General features: G+C 42.4%; 1 protein-coding gene across 2 annotated transcripts in view; it reads right to left on the bottom strand.

The window, feature by feature from the left end:
- The window catches only part of KCNG2 (potassium voltage-gated channel modifier subfamily G member 2), a 249,301-nt gene that overhangs the window by 67,377 nt on the left and 158,996 nt on the right, over positions 1-22,928 (bottom strand). For both annotated transcript variants that reach the window (XM_040433507.1, XM_040433508.1), the window contains one exon: positions 19,325-20,158. In XM_040433507.1, the coding sequence (XP_040289441.1) occupies positions 19,325-20,083 (759 nt within the window). In that variant the 5' untranslated portion in view covers positions 20,084-20,158. The remainder of the gene's footprint in view (positions 1-19,324; positions 20,159-22,928) is intronic.

Genomic DNA, 22,928 nt, shown 5'->3' with positions numbered 1-22,928 from the left:
CTGATACTATGCCAGGGTGCCCCCCCCCCCCCAGGCTTTAGGCCTAGTGGCAGGGAGACCTCGGCTCCTGTGCCCCGCCGCAGTATTCACCTGTATAGCCGTTCTGAGGACAGGGATACAGTTGATGTGGAGAAGCCCTAGCAATCAGGGCAGGCCTGCGAACCCCTTCACCCTAGGGTGCGCATACTGCAGGTTGACACATAATGCCTTAGGCTACTTTCACACTAGCGTTTTGTCTTTCTGTGAGATCCATCATGGGGTCTTACAAGCGGTCCAAAACAGATCAGTTTTGCCCTAATGCATTCTGAATGGAAAAGGATCCGCTCAGAATGCATCAGCTCAGCCACCATTCCGCTCTGGAGGCGGACACCAGAACGTCCCCATTGACTTACATTATGTGCCAGGATGGGTCCGTCATGGCTATAGAAGACATAATACAACCGGATCCGTTCATGACGGATGGACGCGGTTGTATTATTTTAACGGAAGCGTTTTTGCAGATCCATGATGGAGTAGCCTTAAATGAAAGCAGGTTAAACGAGAAAGGGCTGCTTGCACTGAGCCTACTTCTGCTTTACCATAAATCCAAGGCTTTCAGTTCAGATATCAAGAGCCTAAGCAGGTACAGTATACAGGCAGAGGCTTTGTGCAAACCCATTATCTTTCTGTCATTTGTATTGGTTTTATGTTTGCTGTGGATTTTTACAGTACTTATCTAGGCCCTAACCACAGATGAGCTTAAAACTAAAGATTTAGCAGTCATAAAGTGTCTGTTTGCTTTACTGAGTGCATACAATGTTTTTATTCTTTCTTTCCATTTACGCTCAAAGTAATTAGAATTATATTGACTTAATTATGTCATTTGCACATTGTGAATTATAGGAGGGGGAAGGTAAGTGCTTTTCCTTTTTTTCTTTTGGCATAGCATTATGAAAAAGCATAGCTGCCTGTACAATAGTCAAGAGAAAAATGTACAATAACGACAAGGATTGAATGTCCTTTGGTTGCACAGGGAAACAAAAGCCTGGCAGACAGTGTCCTGGTACTGAATGCAATAATCCATGCTGTTGGATGGAGCCACGTGTACACTGCACTCCAGCTCCCCAGTTATACAGATACATTCAGCCACTCAGCTTCACACTGTGCATGGACTGCTGCAATTAAAGGTTATTCCCAGGCGAGCGCCTGTATTTGTCTTGGTAAACAATATAACAAATGCAGGTGAATGTAGAACTGTAAATGCAATTAAATTCCCTGTAATAGTCAAAGACCTTCTTCCATAATGGTCAATTTGTTAGCACTTTGCACAGACACCACCAAAGGGTGTGACATATTTTTATCTAATTTACTGTTTTGAGCATTTCATCTTTAGAAAAGTATATCTGAAGATGTACAGAAGCAGTTTTATCTTTCTGTAGTCATTTGATATGTTTATTAAAGCGCCACAGCCTCTTTTCATTAAATGGGTTGGCACACCCGAGACCCTGATGGCATATTGCTAGGCTATGCCAACAATGTCATATAGGTGGTTGTTCCACCCCTAGGACCTGCTTCTATCTCCGAAGTTAACAGAGAGCAGCCGTGCATGCATGGCTATCCTCCGTTCACCACTATGGGAGTTGTGAACAATACAACACAATGGCTGAGCACTGGGTCAGCTATTTCTGGCAGTCCTATAGCAGTGAATGGACAGTTGGCCACACTTGGGCAGTGCCCTCTCCTCCACTATTGGACTTCCGAAAAACAGCTGATCACTGCATGCTCTGCTTAATTTCGGGGGGAGGGGGCGCTTTCCGTTCAGGAGATAGGAGCGGGTCTCAGGGGTGACATTGATGGCATAGTCTAGAAATATAACATCAATGTTCCAGATGATACAACCCCTTTTAATAAACTGAGATCCTAATTGCATGTAATATTTTCTTTTGTTAATTAAAGACATAAAATACCCAGCTGGTTCACATTTGACTCTCTTGATCAATGTATGTACAGTGCTCAATAAGTACCGTGTATACAGTTCAGGGGTTGCTTAGCAGACCCAGATCAGCTCTGTAATGCACGTGTGGGGGCTGTATATATGTCTGCCCCAGTTACAGGAGAAATCAGCAAGCGGTCCGTGCTTATCTCTGCAAGGACGTCCCTGGCAGTCCTTGCAGCGTTAGTAGCTGCACCGGAGGAGGAAGCCTGTTGTCAGTGACACCCAGGCTCCCCATAGAGAAGGCAGAGGGTTTTTTTCCTATCCCTGCCTCCCTGGTGGTTCCCCTGCAGATTGCTGTACAGGGGTTTAAAGGATGAAAACGTGGAAATCTCCTTAGGTAACACCCTTAGGAGTAGCCTTAAATCAAATCTCCCGCTCCTCTTCCTGTTCTTGGGCTCGCCTGCTCAGCCAGTGATTGGCTGACTTGGTAATACAAGCCATTTTCTGCATGTTGGGCTAAGAACAGGAAGTAGAGAGGAGCAAGAACCAGAAGAATGGGGAGGGGAGTCTGTGAGGTGAGTATAAAGAAGCGGATGTGGATCCGCGGTGTCACTTGAACAGATCTGACTCGAGGCTACTCCTAAGGGTGTTATCAAATGGACAAGAGCAGCAGTGAAACAGCAGCAGGAGCATCGGTTTAGCGAGTAGTAATTGTTTGCTATTTCAAGTCATTTTATTTATTTATTTTTAAATACAAATATCTCAGAAAACCCCATTAATAAGACTCCTCTGAAGTGTTCCTTCCTATGATGCAGACTCTCCTAGCTCTTTTCCGCTCATTTCTGTTAAAAGTTGATGTTACAGTTGTGTTACAATAAACACGTCAAAATTTTAAAAAATAAACTTCTATGTTCACCAGCTCTGACATATACTCTTCATTTGGCTGTTTTTTTTTAAGAATATTCAAGTGTTAAATCAAATACAAAGGATGATGCCATGAGATATTAGAAGCACACAATGAATTGTATCATCTTCTTGTGTTATATTGTTTCCTCTATTCAGGAAATCACATCTGTTAGGAGTAGATAAAAAGTCATTTCTATACGAATGGTATATAGAGAGAGAGAAAGAGGATAAAACCACAGAAACCCAGATAATACACAGAGTGCTATAAGAGATCTTTCTTGAATTGCTATGAACCCAATCATTCTTTAAACCAATTGCTTGTGGGAATGAATAAATGATAGTTAATGGGGTTTTCTGATTTGGGCAATTTCTGAAAGTTCCATTGACAACCTCCTGCAGCAAATTAAGTATTACATGACGCCCATATGAGTGGGCCTTCCACATAACACATAGACACAAAAGGTTTTGCTGTGGAAGAGAAGACCTTTGTATTGACTTTCCTCTCAGAATAACAAAGGGGAATCCTAAGTTGGGGACCCTCCCCCATCACATTCATATTTTTTGCCTGGGTAAAACGTGGATTCGAGCAAGAATCCAAGGATAGATAATAGGTAAACACATGCAGAGAGATGACAGGCCCATAGGACGCTACAGCAAGCAGTTTCTTGGGCCAATCATCACCTTCCTGCATGGAGTCATAGGAGGACATTTATCGAAACTGGTATTAAGGACGCCTGGCTTAGTTGTCTATTGCAACCAATCAGATTGCGTTTTTTAGAGCTCCTTTGGAAAATGAAAGGTGGAATCTGATTGGTTGCTATGGGCAACTAAGCCAGTTTTATGTTACACAAGTTTTGATAAGTTTCCCCCATAGTGTTGATAATTTGAATAGGATGCAGAAGAGCGTCACCACGTCTTCAGTGGGGTCAAGTTCACTTTACTTAAATTTGTGGCACAATGTTGCATTGGTGGAGCAGTCATGGACTAAACCCTGACTACGCCACACACACTTGTTGGAAAAGTGATCAGCGTGGTGAAAAAAAGTCAGAATTTTCTTGTGCAAATGGAGCTTGCACAAAAATATGTGACTTTTTGATGCCACTTTGTTGGCACACAAGGAGGTTGATAAATCCCCCCACAGTGCACTACCAACATCAAGTATTAACCCTTTAAGGGCCAAGCAATTTTCAGTTTTTTGCATTTTATTTTTTTGCTCCCTGCCTTCCTGAACCATAATTTTTTTTTACTTTTCTGTTCTCCATATAGGAACACCCATCAATTAGAACATATAGACTGTTTTGTACCAAATTTACTCTGACACATATCAACACAAAAAACTGCACTAGAAACCAAATTATCACTGAAGCAGTGGCAGGATTGGGAACAGTGTAATTTTTTAATCATACTGCTGTCCTGCGTCTGTGGGAGTTATCAGTACAGCTCAGCATGTTTGCATGCTGGGAGTTGTAGTTTCACAGCAGCTGGAGTGCCGAAGGTTGCTGATCCCTGCTATATAATATTAATTGTTTATTGATCGTGATTCCCTCTAGCCATGTTGCAATTAATTGTTATCTTGTGCTGACATACCTATGGATGCTGAATTCTTCTACTTTGTATATGCGTCCACCTCCCCCGGTGATGCTGCCAGCATCTTTACACACTCTTAATATTTTTAGTATTTTCTTAACAATAAAGATTTATATTTGATATTTGTGACTACGTGGTGTCTGGTACAGTTTTGTTTGTTTTTAATTGATTTAACATTGCAGCCTAGCTAAAATTCACTGTTCCTATAGAGCCCTGCCAAAGGCTGCCACAGCAACCAAATTGCCCCCTTGATCTCATTGTAGTGCTCTCAGGGACAGACTGCTCAGATGCCTTTGTCTCAACGGACCATCACTGCCTCTGAGGGGTTAAAAGTCCACGACCAGCGCTATCGCCGATCATGGTCAATGCTTCCGTGTGTCTGCTATTTAAAACAGCAGACACCTGGTCGCTATGGTGCTGCTCAGTTTCTGAGTGGGCGCCATCTTCAGAGACTCAACTTCTACCATACATGTAAAAGCTGTTTCAACATATAATGAAGTAAAATCAATGTAGACGTTTGAAGTTGCTGCTTTTAAAGTTCACTATACAATTTAAAGGGGTTTTCAAGGGCTTATTTAATGAAGACCTATCCTCAGGATATATTATCTGATCATCTGCATGCTTATTGCCGTAGGACAGGAAACAAAGGACCAGGCAGGTTTAAAATCCATCTAAATGCAGACATTGTGGGACAACTGTGCAGCAGCTCTACCAGATTATTACGGGGGATGATCAGATTGTAGGAACAGTCACAATCATTAAATGTGGAAAGAATCATTTGGAAGATGTCACCAAGTGTATCATAGTCGCGAAGACTTGCAACATATACTTTACTCCAACTTAGGTGCTTACACATTGTGCCAGAATTGACTTCAAGCTAGAGTGCAAAATGTACATCCATCTCAATAAAATAGAAAATACACAGGGCCCTTAGATCCTCAAGTACAGCACCTTTGTGAAACCTTTCCCAAAGATCAGTTGGCCTCAGGGCCATGTGACCCCAAGCAGCACATCACTGCTGGGTCTGATATCGCTTGAGGACAAGTCACCGCTGAGGCCAATGAATGGCTGCAGGGGGCATGAGATCTCATCCAGAAGTTTACAGGTCGGGAACCATAATGATTGCTGAACGAAGCCTTGGGCCTGAACCAAGTGGCAGGTGAGAGTACATTTCTTCCTTTAGGTAGAATATGGTCCTGAGTCAAACTAAAAAGAGATATAAGACTGAAAATCCCATTTAATTCTCCTCATACAAAATGTATGGCCTGTGCAGCCTGAAAGTGAATTAGTCTAATAAAATTCTAGAGCATACAGCACTCATTCTAGATTAGAAACTTGCCTTTACTTCCACACTGGAGTGCATATGCTGAAAGCTTTTTTTTTTTTAGGAAGATCACTGAAAGATATACTTTCATTTGAGTAATAGAAGATAAACTTGCTGACATTAGTGCATATGTCCTAATAAACAATTACTATACCACGGACAACATGAAATCCCAACAGGCTCCCTCGGTACAGACAGCTATTTATTACTATGAAACGCTGCAGCATTTCAGAGAAAACATAGGTCACAAATGAGGCAGAATCGGGGAGAAGAGCCATATGTGTGGCTCCCTATTTGGCTTGGTTTAATTGACCGGCCTCTCTCTAAATGCCTCTCCCTACCTTTTTTACTGTCCTTTTACATTTTCCTGGCACAATAAACTATTAGTGTCTCTTTTTCTTCTTCACTTGTTTAAACACAAATAGGAAGAGACCTGTTAATAAGCTGAGCTGGATGTGGCGTAGCCGGATGGGACCCAACCCCATGCCTGTTTTCCCTGTTCTCAGTTCTTTTTTTTATTTTTGTGTGTAAATTCTTTATTTAGATTTTCAATAGCACTTTATAGAAAACAAAAATATTGTGAATGGGGCGCAGCCCAACGACAATGTTAAGTATGTTTCACAGATAAACACCTGGACTCAATAGATGTACAAAAGGCACAGACAATCAAATAATGTCTAATGTTCGAAATACAGTCCTGATCAAAAGTTTAAGACCATTTGAAAAATGGCAAAAAATTATATTTAGCATGGCTGGATCTTAACCAGGTTCCAAGTAGAGCTTGAACATGCAACAAGAAGAAATGGGAGTGAGAGAAAACATTTTTTGAGCATTCAATTTAATGAAAACAACGAATAAACTGACTGCTTTTCAGCTGATCAAAAGTTTAGGACCACACCTCCAAAAAAAAAAACTAAACCCCTCCAAAACAGAAATCCAACTTACAAACATGAACTCAGTAATGAGTAGCTCCGCCGTTATTGTTGATCACTTAAAAAATTTGTTTCGGCATGCTTGATGCAAGCATTTCAATAAGGTGAGTGGGAACATTTCTCCAAGTGGTGAAGACGGCCGCACGAAGGCCATCTACTGTCTGGAACTGTTGTCCATTTTTGTAAACTTCCCTTGCCATCCATCCCCAAAGGTTCTCAATTGGATTTAGTTCAGGGGAACACGCAGGATGGGCCAAAAGAGTAAGGTTATTCTCCTGGAAGAAGTCCCTTGTCCTGCGGGCATTGTGTACTGTATCATTGTCCTGTTGAAAAACCCAGTCGTTACCACACAGACGAGGGCCCTCAGTCATGAGGAATGCTCTCTGCAACATCTGGACATAGCCAGCGGTCGATTGACGCCCCTGCACTTCCTGAAGCTCCATTGTTCCACTGAAGGAAAAAGCACCCCAGACCATTATGGCGCCCCCTCCACTGTGGCGCGTAGAAAACATCTCAGGTGGGATCTGCTTGTCATGCCAGTAACGTTGGAAACCATCAGGACCATCAAGGTTAAATTTTTTCTCATCAGAGAATAAAACTTTCTTCCACCTTTGAATGTCCCATGTTTGGTGCTCTCTTGCAAAGTCCAAATGAGCAGTTCTGTGGCGTTCAAGGAGACGAGGTCTTTGAAGACGTTTTTTGTTTTTGAAGCCCTTCAGTCTCAGATGCCGTCTGATGGTTATGGAGCTGCAGTCAGCACCAGTAAGGGCCTTAATTTGGGTCGAGGATCATCCAGTGTCTTGACGGACAGCCAACTGGATCCTCCGGCTCAGTATCATTTAAGAATTTAAGAAATTCCAAATTACTGTCTTACTGCATCCCACCTCAGCAGCGATGGCGCGCTGTGAGAGACCCTGCTTATGCAGTTCAACAACCCGACCACGTTCAAAAAGGGAGAGTTTTTTTGCCTTTGCCATCACAAAGTGTGACTAACTGACAGAAAATGACAATGAATCCACATCTTTGCACAGATTTGGCCTTTTAAAGGCATGTGGTCCTAAACTTTTGATCAGCTGAAAAACAGCCTGTTTCAGTTTATTCGTTGTTTTCATTAAATTGAATGCTCAAAAAATGTTTTGTCTCACTCCCATTTCTTCTTGTTGCATGTTGAAGCTCTACTTGGAACCTTGTTAAGATCCTGCCATGCTAAATATGATTTTTTGCCATTTTTCAAGTGGTCTTAAACTTTTGATCAGGACTGTATAAAACAATGGTCTTAAACAAAAACATGGAAAGTAGGGGGGGGGGGGATATGGAAGAGAGGAGGGACAGGGGAAAAGAAAAAAAGGGGGGAGGGGGGCGATGTTCCTATTCGCAAGACTGCATCCTAGCTATGTTGTCAACAACAGTTTATATTCCTGGGAGCTTTGAAACATGATCCAGTGTCGCCACATTTTATAGAATTTGGTATATGTACCTCTCATAGATGTTGTCAAGTCCTCTATTCTCATGACCTCCTGAATTTTGTTGCTATTGTGGGAGCAGATGTTTGTTTCCACATGCAAAGGATACAGGCTCTTGCAGCGTAAATCATATGTCACACCACCAACCTCCTATATGTAGACAAGGGAATCTTGCTATGATGGAGCAGGAAAAATGCAGTCTTAGGAAGAGCATGAGAACTAAATTTAGACGTGATGCGCCATAACTCATGCCAAAAGCCGGCTAGCACGGGACACTCCCAAAAGACATGTAAAATCGATCCTCTAGCTTTCCCACAATGCCAACAAAGTAGGGAGACTATAGGAAAAGATAATACAGCTTAGACAGTACCCTGTACCATCTGGAGAGGACCTTACCCATTTCCTGGATGTTGCTGGCAATAGAGGTCTTAGGTTTTAATGTATATAGGTGTTCTTTCTGTTCCGGTCAAAAAGGTAAATCCTAGGTCTTTTTCCCAATTGAGTATATAGGTAGGGGAAGGTTGGCTAGATGGAGAGATGAGTAAGCCATAGAGTCGGGACAGAGCATGTCTGATTACCCCCCTCATGTCGCAGATTTGTTCAAAGTCGGTTCTACCTCTTGTGTACTTGGAGGCTGGAAGTAACGATGTGAGAAAATGTTGTAGTTGGTGCGATTGCCAACTCGACAGACCCAGTGGGTCAGAGGTGTCATTGAGTGATTGATAGGAGAGCCAAGAGTTGGACGTGATTAAGTGATGTTCTCTAAACACCTATTGGCCCTCACCCACCGCCGGAACGGACCCCGATCTAATCCCGGGGGAAACATGGGGTTACCCAGAATAGGAAACATCGATAAAGGAGACTAAGAAATGTCCGGCAGTTTGAAGACAGATGATACAGAGCGGAGGGTCGGACCTATGGTGGGGTGGGAGGCATGCCGCCAATGGTATATGGGATCCCAACCAGGGAGTCGCGGCCAGTGGAGTGGGCAGAAAGGATTGTTCCACCGCTATCCATTGTTTATTTGAGTGATGTCTACACCAATCTACCACCCTCAATAGGTGTGTGGCTCAGTGATAGGAAATAAAGTCCAGTAATCCCAGACCTCCACAATGTTTGGGTCTGAATAGGACTGAAGAGGCTATTCTTGGGGTTTTCTCTGCCCAAATAAAACATGTAAGGATGGATCAAAGTATGGAAAAACAATCTGGGGATATGTATGGGTATGGCTTGTAAAAAATATAATATTCTGGGGAGGACATTCATTTTGAAAATGGAGATCTGTCCGTACCAGGTGAAGATACCTTTGTTGCAGCGGTGTATGTTCATTTTTATTGCCTGTAGGAGGCACTGAGTAGAGGTCAGATAGGTTCGTTGTATGCCTAAGTATTTTAGTGAGAACCTGGACCATTTAAACGGGAAGTTATCAGCCAACTCCGCACCTAGGCTCGAAGAGAGTTTATCTTGAAATTAGATAATAATGAGTAGTTTTTGAGTTCTTTTAGAAGATTTGGCAGGGATATGCGGGGACATGTCATAAAGAAAAGAAGGTCGTCCGCATAGGCAGCTACCTTATGAGGGATGCCCTGGACCTGCATCCCCTGTCTCGTTCCGTATCAAAAATGCCGCTGAAAATTGATCGTTCACCTTGACTGATGCTGAGGGGCAGTGATGGCCAGTTTGCATTGTTCGCCCGTGAACATATGCGGGCTGCCATCTTTTTTGACAAGTCCAGCGAGGCACAGGTAAGCCCTTACCTGTGCCTGTGCTGCGAGCCGGTCTGAAAACAAATGCAGTCACCGGGAGCAGGCATTCCAAGAACAGCCTGATGAAGGCCCCCGGTGGCTGTTCTCGGAACGGCCTGCTCCAGCTGACCGCACTTGTTTTCAGACCGGCTCGCGCACAGGCACATGTAAGGGCTTACCTGTGCCTCGCCGGACTTGTGAAAAAAGATGGCAGCCCGTATATGTTTGCGGGCGAACAATGCAAATTGGCCATCACTGCTGAGGGGTTCGAGTATAAGTTGTGAATACGGGCCATCATTGCCTCCCCCAGACCCACATGGCCCAGTGTTTCAAACATGAAGGCCCAGTCAACCCTGTCAAATGCCTTGTTGGCGTTGGTGGAGAGAAGGAACATGGGGAGTTTGGATATAATCACGTGATATATCATATTTATAGCCCTGGTGGTGTTTTCCCATGCCTCCCTCAAGGGCATGAAGCCAGTCTGGTCTAAGTGAATGAGTTGTTGCACGTGTGGGATGAGGCGGGTAGCTAGAATCTTGGAGAATAGTTTTCAAATCGACATTTATAAGAGAAATGGGTCAGTAGCTTTGACATTGGGATGGGTCTTTTCCTTCCGTGGGGATAACTGTGATGTGGGCATGGAGTGTTACGGGAGTTAGGTGCGGATCGAGGCGAAGAAGTTGAAGGTGGACAAAAACTGCGAGGTCAGGATGTCAGCAAAGATTTTATAATACGTTAGGGGCAGGCCATCTGGTCCAGGGGCTTTGCCCATCTGTGAGTCTTTGATGGCTAGTGATAGTTCAGCAGAAGACAGGGGGGATTCTAATGCTTGTGCTGCTGCCCATGGTTCCCTTTAAAGAAAAAGAACTTTCTCCAGCAGTGATCCAGATAGTGAGAAGAAAACACTGTCACATAACATGTCATTTACTTCCCCATTATCAAGGGTTACTAGTTACAAAATGAGTAGCCCTTCTTTCAAATTTGTTAATTAGAAATGATTTTTACAACAGAATGTTTCACCATGTTGTCCTCGAGTCCCCTGTGTGAACAGAGTGGTAGTGCAATGTCGGTCCACCACTCCATTCACTTCTATTAGGCTAACGTCAACAGGTTTTGACATGCGCAGTATTGCTCCATTCAGAGAGGGGACATGTGGACTCCTTGAGGTTGGGATTGCTGGGGGTCCCAGCCAAGTTTTCCCACTACCTTTACTATATCACAGGCATTACAACGCTGCAAATGTAATGCTTTATTTAGTATACTGTGTCACATAAAGCGATATCAAAATGCAAAATCTCAAGTGAAATAAAAACTGATTAAGGGCTCATGCCACTGTGTGGCGGCCGTGCCCGTATTATGGCCCACAAACAGCGGTCTGCAATATATGGACACCGGCCGTGTGCACACCGTATCATGGATGCGGACCCATTCACTTGAATGGGTTCGCAATTCGGAAGATACGGTGCAAAGGCACGGAGCAGAAGGCCACTGAAGCACTGCGTAGCACTTCTGTGGCTTTTCGGTATGTGCCTCTGCACTGCAACAAAATAGAACATGCTCCATTTTATTGTGGTGCGGGCGGAACGCAGACCCATTCAGTGAGTCTACATCAGTCAGCGCAGGCCACACGGATGGTGCCCATGTATTGGGGACCACAATTTGTGGTCCCCAATGCACAGAACGGGTGGCCCTAAGGCTGTGTGTAAGCAGTTTTGGAGCCTTCTATTGGAGGTATACCCATCTGACGTATACATCCAACAGAAGCCTGTGACAGATGCCATACAGTGCTACCCGTAACCCACAGGCACCCTATATAGTTGAAAAAACAGGTGTGCCGATGCATACCACCCTGATGGAGAACAAAATGACTCTTTTGGCCTACACAAGGTGGATGGGAGCCTATGGATACGTTTACTGTAGGGATGAGCGAATCGATTATTTTGGATCAGGGACTGTTTATGCGCTGCTACCCGGAGGGGCAGCACGGTGGCTCAGTGGTTAGCACTGGTGCCTTGCAGAGCGCGAATCCCACTAGGGACAACATCTTAATGGAGTCTGTATGTTCTCCCCATGTTTGTGCAGGTTTCCTCCCTACACTCCAAAGGCATACTGATAAGGAACGTAGATTGTGAACCTATTGGGGACAGTGTGATGCTAAGGTCTGTAAAGTGATGCGGAATATGTCAGCGCTATATAAGTGAGTAAAATAAATAAATAAAATAGTTGCTGCTCTGGTAGTGGAAGCAGAGCCTCTGCGCTTGTGCTGCTACTCGGAGCACCTGTGCAGGCGCAAGATTGTCAGGGCCAAGCGAGATGTCCGGCCCTGTCAATCAAGCGGCAGGGGGAGATTCCTCACCAGCGGAGACTGCCTCTCCCAGGTGAAGAACTCCGGCTGATGAGACTAATCGATTCGTAATAATAAATTCACTCATCCCTAGTTTACAGTATACTCTGGCAGCATTCCTTGGCATACAAGTTAAACGTAGTGGTCGTCTGTAAGTAAAATCAACATTTTGACAATTATTTGCAGTGCGGGCATCATTAATCATGTGGCTTTCAGTGTTACGTGACATAAAGACCATATAGCAAGCCATTTCAGACTTTTTGTGCACATATGTATTGATGGGCTTTGACATGAAGCCGAGTCAATTACTCAGTAAGAGACATTACTTAAATGGCAGTGTGCATTTCAATATGTATCTTCTTAGTATTCCTTCCGGAACTCGGAACTGTGGCTCTTTGAGGCCGACAAGCATCTTCTGAAAAGAAATATAGGTTTTCTTGAAAGCTATTTAGTTTAATTAAGAATTTGTTTTATTTCCACTTTCAATGGAAATAAGGCTCTGCTCACACCTGCATTTATTACTTTTTCAGCACCTCCGCACAATTTTTGCCATCTAAAATACAGGAATTGTCCTAAACAATCAGAACCACACCTTCCTCTGATATAAATCCTACATGGAAAGTCCAATAGGCTAATAAAAAAAGAGGATCAATGAACACTGATCAGCGATAAGGAACTTTGGGGACCAAAAAAAAGGAGCGCCTTCTCCGGATGTGATGGAACATTCATTTGCTGAGACAGGGATGGCTAGGCATTTTTTGATATTACAGCAGATTGTTGGGAAGGTAGCTGCTCGCTGGTGGAGGAGACGGTGCATGAACAGATATCCTCCAGAAATGGGGAGGAGAGACCGCTAATACAATTGCTCTTCCCCATACAGACTTGTTGTTTCCCTGCAGCAGATCGAGTTTACACAGCACAATCTGCTATTGGGAAACGAGGATTTTTGTTTTCACACAAACGATCCTATTACTCAAAGAACGAGCATTTAGCTTCATTGGGTAATCGGCGGTACATTTGCACCGCCAGATCATCACTAACAATCTAAGCGATTCTCAGCCTGTGTAAAGGGCCCTTAAGTGAGTTGTGTTGGCAGGTAATTGAGCAGGCTGAGAGAAATGAGAATAAAGGGGTAATCTCAAAACTTACTGCAAGTGAGGTACACTGGATTGTTAAATTGGAGATGCTGCAATGGCAGGGATTGAATGAAGCCTGTAATTTCAGAGTGTATGAGATGTATGACAGTTGTTTAAATGTCACAGTTGAGATCGATATTTGAGGTATATTTAGGATGGGGAGGATCCTGCCTGTTATGCATACGGAAGGGGCAGTGTCCCCAAAACGTGGCATGACAGGATCTGCCGATTAGACTTCGGCCTGAAAGAGTTCTCACTACGTGTATCAATTGTGCAGAAAAGACATGAATAAAGGAGTTTCCTGTTTGGAACACTTAGGGCTCATGTGCACGACCATGGTTTGGGTCCGCTTCTGATCCGGATTTTCTGCGGGTCGGGTGCGGACCCATTCACTTCGATAGGGCTGCAAAAGATGCGGACAGCACTCAGTGTGCTGTCCACATCCGCACGTCCATTCCAAGCCATCCGCAAAATTATAGAACATGTCCTATTCTTGTCCATATTATGGACAAGGATAGGACTGCTCTATTAGCGGCCGGCCGTTTCCATTCTGCAAAAATTTGCAGACCACAAAACAGCCAACTGTCGTGTGCATGAGCCCTTAAACATGAGTGGTCTGACTTTTGTATGATTGATGGCCCAAAGGAATGTGTGGTTCTGATTGCTTTGCACATTGTTCACACACAGAAGTGGTGAAACTGTGACACCTGGGCAGAAAAACATTTAACCCCTTAGTGACCAGCCTGTTTTGCAATTCCAAGAGCTATAACTTTTTTTTATTTTTTAAACGTTTCTACATCACTGCATCCCAAGACCCAGAACTTTTTTATTTCTCATTCATTGGAACTTTGTGAGAGCCTAATTTTTGAAGGACAAGCTGTGGTTTTTATTGGTATCATTTTGGGGTATATAACACTTTTTGATTGCTTTTCATTTCCCTTTTTTGGTAGCAAATAAAGAACAGCAATTCTGACTTTTCTTTTTTTTAGAGGGGGGGAAACACTGTGCAGGATAAATTACATGGTAGTTTTGTATTGGAAGTCTTTACAGATGCGGCGATACCAAACAAGTGGAGAAGATTTTATTTTTGCAATTATTTCCGGAAAAAACGCATTTTTCCCGTGGAAAAAAAATGTGTATTTTTAATTTTAAGATTCTTTAAATTTAATAAAACGTTATTTAACTTTTTTTAAGCCATTTATTAGTGCCACAAGGGGACTTTGACAGGTCTGGACTCTTCTATAACACCATGCAACAAAAAAAAAAAACGATTTGTCCTATACTAAATCGAATGTGTGGATTACAAATCCGAAGTCAGAATTGTAACACGTCACGAAATATTGCTATGCATAAGTATGCCTAAATGAATTAAGCACTTGGAAAGCATTGAATAATTTTGAACAGAACGAGTTTTACTCCAACAATTACCTGATCTACATCAAAATTTGTGTAGTAAACAGTGTATGAAAATGTAATGGAATAACAACATTTCAAAAAGTCTTGTTTTTCAGTTTAAAAGTCTTACTTGAGCAAGGCCCAGTACTGTTAAAAGTGCTTCAGGCATCTGCTTTTGCGTTTGTGAACGGTCATATTTTCCCGTTGCAAAAACCAGCCTTGATACCTGTTCTCCATTGTAGAAATATCTTTATGGAACCGCTCTCCATGTTCGTCACTTACGTGTCCCAAATTGGGCGGGAAAAAGTCAAGATGGGAATGTAATCAATGCACTTCCAATGACATTCGGCAGCCAAGTTGTTCATATGCTGTAAGCATGTTGTCTACTAATCCAGCATAGTTTGCAGCTCGTCTGTTCCCAAGGAAGTTCTGCACTACTAGCACAAATGCATCCCAAGCTGCAAGACGCACTCGCTTTGTCAGATTCTTGCGCTGATCATAAGTAGTGTATTTGCCACTTATGTAGCAGAAATCGTCTGGATCGTTAACACATTTGCGTTTATCCATCTTAAGTTTCAAAACTGATCGCACTATAACAGATCACTTTATCAAAATCGGTCCAGCTTGCCTTATATACTTACTGCTGACATCAGCCTGAGTGCGTCCGAAAAGGTCTGGACATGTCCATTGGAATATCTCCAATATAATGCATTAATATTATAACTGAATAGGCTTTACATGTATAACTTAAAATCTAGACGTTTCAGGAAAATTCCGAGTTCATATTTGGAATCAGCGCTCTCATTTTAGTATAAATCACAGTTTTTATCTCAGTAGCAAAATCATTGTTGCGTGATGTAATGCACTACACTGCTCATGCAGTACAGAGTATTATACTGTCACTGCTATACTAACAGGCCTTATCCTAAACGGCATACACTGCAGGCAGGCCTGGGGGCCTTTGTTAGGCTCCCAGCTACCATGCAAAGATATTGGCACCCCCCAATTTAATTTGCGGTCTGCCAATGAATAAGCGAGGGAACCCCCTCCCTCTAAACTACTTAGATGCCATGGTTGCTACTGACTTAGGCATCTAAGGGGCTAAGTGGCCTGGACAGGCACTTCTGTCAATCCGAGACACTAGAACAGGAGCCCGTTGTGGACTAGGCTACCATAAAAGGCCGGCTGCCCAGCCTAAGGCCCATTAGTAACCACCGTAAAAAGCATATTGGTGGTCACTAATGGGTTAATACTGGTTCAGCAACACAGCTAAGTGACTGTGGATACAAACAGCAAATTGGCCATTTTTATTTTCTTTCGATTACTGCAGTCACCGTGCATGGTAAGTATTTTTATATTTTGTTAGTTCAGACATTTTTGGACATAGTGATACTTGTATTTTTTTTTCAATTGATGTTTATATGTAAAATTTGGAAAAGGAGGTAATTTGAATTTATTTTTATTTTTTTCACTTAAATTTTCAGTCCCCTTAGGCGACTTGAACATGCAATTGTTTGATCACTTATACCATACACTGCAATAGTATACTATAGCATCAATGGGATTTTTACTGCCTCCCTCTGAAGCTCCTAAGCTCCCTGCTCAATATACTCTTTAGTGACTTTTGATGTACATGTACAATCACTGATCTCTAAGAGGTTAATCTGCTTAAAGAGGTAACAGTGAAGCCATATTATTATTGTTGCTCCGGCAATGCAACAATCGATGTTTTGAATCTGGTTGTCATGGTTATGTTCAGTGCTCTCTGCCTATGGTGGTATTGTCCCATCACACAATTAGATTGCTTTGCAGGTCTTGGGCTGAAGAATGTGCATAGTTACATGTGTGCAGAAGCTCTGGGTTTTCTGGACAGATTCCTATTCTTTTGTATCTATCACTTAGTGCATACTGTATAACCTTCACAAGTGTTGTACATTATCTGGTTATATCTAGTATGGATTGGAGCAGGCATGCTCAACCTGCGGCTCTCCAGCTGTTGCAAAACTACAACTCCCATCATTCCCAGACAGCCTACAGCCGGGCATGGTGGGAGTTGTAGTTTACAACAGCTGGAGGGCCGCAGGTTGAGCATGCCTGGATTGGAGGATAAGTTGTACTTACATGAGGACATTTGGAAAGAACTTAAAATGTGTCTAGTCTCAAAGGGATTGTATAAGATTAGAAGACAGGGGGTTCTTTTTCCTAGATTCTACCACCCTAGTCCAAAGGCTGTGTCTGGTATTGCAGCTCAGCCTAAGGGCTCATTCATATGACCATATGGTCACCGTGCCCATGTTGCAGACTGCAAATAGTGGTCTGCAATACACGGGCACTGGCCGTGTGAACTCTGTGCTGTGGGAGAGGCCCATTAACTTGAATGGGTCCGCGATCCACAAGATATGGCAAAAGAAAGGACATCTCCTATCTTTTGCAGCACACCGTCATGGCCCGAAAGCTCACGGAAGAGCTTCTGAGTGTTTCCGTGGGCTTCCGATCTGTGCCTCCACACCGCAAAAGATAGGACATATCCTTTCTTTTGCCGTATCCTGCAGATTGCGGACCTATTCAAGTTAATCGGCCCGCATCCTCTATGGGGAGTTCACACGGTCGGTGCCCATGTTTTGCAGTCCACAACATGGGCATGATGACCATACGGTAATGTGAATGAGCCCTTATTCAAGTGAATGCAACTGAGCTGCAATACCATGTACAGCCCCTGGACAAGCGTAGAGCTATATGTGGGAAACAGCTGCCCCTTCTCTAATCGCACACAACCCCTTTATGTAGGAGTATTGGTAAATGGTAAAAGCTCACAGCTTGGCTGCTGTTTGTGTTTTAGGTGTCCTGATATGTTCCCTAAATTAAAGGAAATCGTTACAAAGTCTGTGTGACATCACTGCAGTGACATAACAGATTAACTGATTTGAAAGAATTAAATAAGTATTAAAAGAAGAGTACAGCAGGACATTTTGGGCTCTTTTTTAGCTCTGACACCTGATGCTGTGGGAGCGCAAAAGATGTGTCGGCAGTTGTCTGCCATGCTGTTTCATTTCAAATATATCAGGAAACAAAGGGTTATTTTACTGGATGTATATGTGCTTTCTTTAAGGGACAGTGTCACCTATAATTTTTTTTTCTGCCAGTTAAAACCACATAGCTACATATATCCTTTTTTCTAATCTTTTATTTTATGAACACGATTATGGGGGTTGCCATCTTGCCAGAGAGGTTGTTAACAGCATTTAGAGATACGCTTTATGGCAGCCACCATAGACAATGGACAGGATGGGATTCACTGACTTCTACGGGAGAGTTTTCTAGGCATGCTCTGTGACCTGTGCAGAGGTCATCGTGCAAGAAAAGAATAGATAAGACTTGACCATGACCCACTGAGAAATCTATGTTATCTATACATAAGTGATATCTGTCATTGTAACCTTGCCTGTGGGGATAATGAAAAGTGTTCTGTATGGACTAAAGGAAGATCCTGACGATCTGCCCGTCTAAAGGTGCCGCAGACCACAACGCCCATTCATCGGGTGAAACAATTGTGAAAACCTAAATTATCGTCTCTGGGCAGCAGATCATGCTGTCTAAAGAGGACTAGAAACAGTGCAGCTGTATGAGGATGAGTGATAGCGGTAGTGATCCCTTATTTTCATACGGTAGGGTTGATTGCTGCATGTAAATCCTCCACTATTGAGCAGTTAGTTGTCGGGAAAGAACACTTCCTTCCCGACAATTGGCTACTTCAGGGATGGCCAACCTGCGGCTCTCCAGCAGTTGTAAAACTACAATTCCCACCATGCCCTGCTGTTGGCTAAAAGCTGTAGGCAGTCTGGGCATGCTGGGAGTTGTAGTTTTGCAACAGCTGGAGAGCCACAGGTTGCCCATGCCTTGGCCTCTGATTGCTGCATGTAAATGTGGCATAAGAAGTGGTGTCTATTATTAGGCTCAGTGGCCAGTCAAAAACTGCGGGATTTTAGGATGTTTTTGATATAGATTGTAAAATGGAAAATGAGATTTAGCATCATCAAAAAATCTTAAAAAATATGTTACATTAAACTTCTACTCATCCATGCACCATGAGACTCCAGGACTTGTTCCAGTGTATGAGATTTTCTCAGATCCGATCTTTCATCTTTTTTAATTATATGGAGATTTTGAACTATACACAACATGATTTTGAACACAGCTTCTATATCTGGGTTAAATTCTACACCAGAAGATCTCAGTGTATGGAACTCTGTTATATATTAGGGCTCACTCCTATCCTGGACCACTAATGGAGACAAAGAAGAGTAATCGCAAAAACAGTATCTTTTCCTAAACCATTTGACTGATAAAGTAAAAGAACAATTATATTATGCTCAAAGTTATTCCAATCTTCATACATACATTCTTCAGCATGAACATTTACGCTATCTTGTACTAAATATACGTTTTAGTTTGTAGATAAAATTATACAATTGGATGAATCTGTACATTTCACCTGGTACTGACATATGCGACTTATCTTCAAGCTTTCCATTTTACACTTGAACCATAAAATACCAAATTCTGTTTAACAGACTTACCCTATCTTCCTCTTCTCTGAAATCTGGCATGGTGCTAATACAGAGGCTTACTGCTGTGATTGCCACAAAAGAAACTGACAAACAGGCAAAAATCTTGCCAGGAATCCCTGAGTGAGGGTTTTCCACCATGTCCCTGAGATTCTTCATGCACTGGGCCATACGCCCGCTGTCCTGCAAGGCACTTTGCGAATTCTCCTTGGAGGTGCCATATTCCCCTTCATACATCTTAGCCTCAGCTAATTCCTCCTCCTTCTGCTGCAGCTTTCTAAGACAGCACCACTCCAATTGTTCTTCCTCTATCCCCCAGTAAATAAGTTCTTCCTGGAAAGAAAGGGCACACATCTCTCTCAGTATCCTTAGCTTTCCAGCTGCCAAGAAAGTCATAATAGTCCTAAAGGCACACGGGTTGCGATCAAAGAAGAACTCATTGCAATTGATATCATAATCATCACAAACATCCATGATCTCATCATAATTGTTACAAGCTTTAAGTTTTCCCAGCCGTGTAAGTGGACAGTCTTCTAGAGTGGTCCATGGTATTCGGTACTTTATGCCCCCTACATTGATGATGACATGTCTTATTCTTTCTTCAACTTGGCCTCTATAACATCTCTCCTCTCCAGGCCGAAGGAGCTTAGCTGTTTTGTAGAACACTCCTTTTCTGGTCCGCACTTCACATAAGTTCTCCACGTTCTTAAATCTGAAGGAGGTGAAGTCAGCCTCTGCTTTCCCTGCCAGTAATGCCATTTCCTGATACATTAGATTTCTTCATTTAGGCAACAACTATTTTCATAAGAAACGCCAGATGCTCTATCGAGCACAGCAGTTCCAGATCTAAAAGAAAAGAGCACTTGTTTGTAATTTTAATATTTATATGGAAGTAGAGTACGTGAAAATTAATGGAATGTAAACAAGACATGGAACAGAACATCCAAAAGCAATACACTATAAACTTAGGATACTGGTCAATACTGCACATATTCACAAAATTTGTGATCGTTACGAGAGTGGGTGATGACAATTTATGGGACAATGCAGAATAATTAATAGAGATTACAGTGGAACTGCTGAGATCAACATCCCAGACCATTACAGCAAATCCTATACCAGATAATTACACAACGACTAAACTTAACTATATAGTGGTCCCTAAATTTACAACAATGATTTGTTTCAGGATGACCACAGTAAGCTGAAATTGTAACTTTACACCATAACTCTATGAAAATCTTGTAATAGGTTCTGAACCCCCAAAATGTCAACCCAAAATAAGAACAAGGAATCAGATAACTAATACAGACATATAACATATAAAAGTCTGAACAGCCTTTTTATAACTGTCTAAGGGCTCATGCACACGACCGTTGTTGTTTTGCGGTCCGTTTTTTCACTGACCCATTGCTTTGTATCTGAGTTTTTTTTCCCTCTGATTTAAGTCCTCTTCCGTTCCGTTATTTCACAAAACATATCTGTATGGTTTCCATATTTGATCCGTTTTTTTGCGGTTCATATACAGAAACAGTAACTTATTAATGTATGTGGAAAAACTGGTAGTCTTCAGCTGGTAGTACGCTACAAAGACCAATGTAGACAGATTGGTGGGTATAAAATATGTATTTATTAAATATCAATATCACTAATAAGTGATGTTTTCCGTGTGCGTTCCGTATTTTTTGCGGACCCCTTGACTTGAATGGGGCCTCGGACCGTAATTTGCAGACAATAATAGGACATGCACTACTTTTTTGCGTAACGGCCATGCGGACAAACGGAAACGGAATGCACACGGAGTATCTTCTGTATTTTCTACAGCCCCATTGAAGTGAATGGTTCCGCATACGGTCCGCAAAAAAAACCGGAACGGAAGCGGAAAGAAAATACGTTCGTGTGCATGAGCCCTAATTGAGGACATCTTCTGGGTTTTGTACAGTACACAGTGTACCAGAAAACTAGAATTGAGTTGCCCTCACTTGGTGTCCAAAGGAGCAGCGTATCCTGGTAAAGAGCAGTACAGAACACCCAGTAGTACTGCACTGTACAGTAGAGAGGCGCTACCAGACAGCTTATTGGTGCATGCACTCCTATAATACGGGTGTTTTACTAGTGAAATGTCCATACTGATTGGCTGGAGCTTCCAGTTAATCACACATGCTGCTTAACTGCAGTGTAGGGACCGCTGTAGAACATACCTGTTTTTAAAGTGTTACAAGACCATGTTTAATCTTTCTATATGTGATTATTAAGAAAAAAATCTAATGAAAGCACAAGCTGAATGTGGTAACTACACAGGAAACAATGTCCTATTTTCATGCTGTATCGGTCACATAGATGTATATGAGGTCATTAGAGATGTTGACAAAGTGGACATCAATCCAAATTTCAGAAAAATTCGACTGGCACCGAATCCGAATTTCCTCATGCTTCGTGGTAACAAATCACATTTTTTCCTAAAATGGCTGCTGCACATGTTAGGACATGGAGCAAAGAACTCTGGGAACAAACGATCACCCACAATGCCATGCATGCAGCCAATCAGCTCCTGTGATGTCACAGCCCTATAAATACCCTCAGCCATTTTGGATTCTGCCATTTTCCAGTGTGCTTAGTGCAGGGAGAGATGTTAGCAGGCGCTAGGGACAGTGGTAGAAAAGACTTTACTTTGCTGAAAAAATGATTTACAAGTTCAGGGAAAGATTATTCAAGGTGTAGGGAAAGCATAGGGAGGCATCATCCATGTTATAAAAGGAGAACAAGGTGCAATAGGAGAGTGTACAGCCTGGGTAACAGGAGCGATTCTATTACATCTTGCTGCACTTATTGAGGATCCAAACTGGTGTTCTACTTCTACTTTTAGGTTTGCACTAGTTGATACCTCTGTAATTCCAGCAAACCTTCTTTGTTATTGGGGTACAAATGCTATGTTGCACGGTGTATTTATAGGAAATATACGTATGTCTGTTCTGCGGTGCATTTAAATTGTTTTACAGTTTCTTTTGGGGTGTATTAGTGTAAAAAAAAAAAAAAAGGACATTTTTATTTGCCGTTCTGCTGTGCAGTTACATTGTACTACACACTTTTTTTTGGGTGTTTTAATAGTCTAAAATGTACGTATTCTTTGGTGTTCTGCGGTGCAGTTACTTTATATTACAACCTTTTTTGGAGTGTATAAGTGTAAAAAAAAAGTACATCTTATTTGCTGTTCTGCGGTGCAGTTACATTGTACTACACGCTTTTTTTGGGATGTTTTAATAGTATAAATAGTACGTCCTATTTGCTGTTCTGCAGTGCAGTTACTTTGTACTACAGCCTTTTTTGGGGTGTATAAGTGTAAAAAAAAGTACGTAATCGTTGCCGTTCTGCGGTGCAGTTACATTGTACTACAGCCTTTTTCGGGGTCTATTAGTGGAAAAAACAAGTACGTTTTATTTGCAGTTATGCGGTCAATTTACATTGTTCTACAGATTGTTTGGGGTGTATTCGTTTCCTTTTAATTTAATTATTTTATTTAACAGTATGTCAGACAGACAAGTGACCGGCCTTCAAAGGGAACGGGCAGTGGCCTAAATTTTTCTGTCGCAGGCAGGAGAAGAAGGGAGAAGGCAGC

Source organism: Bufo bufo, chromosome 5 (genome assembly GCF_905171765.1).
Source record: "Bufo bufo chromosome 5, aBufBuf1.1, whole genome shotgun sequence".
NCBI classification, from domain to species: Eukaryota; Metazoa; Chordata; class Amphibia; order Anura; family Bufonidae; genus Bufo; species Bufo bufo.
Note: the sequence above shows the minus strand (reverse complement) of the source record. Positions and strands in the feature narration are given on the sequence as shown.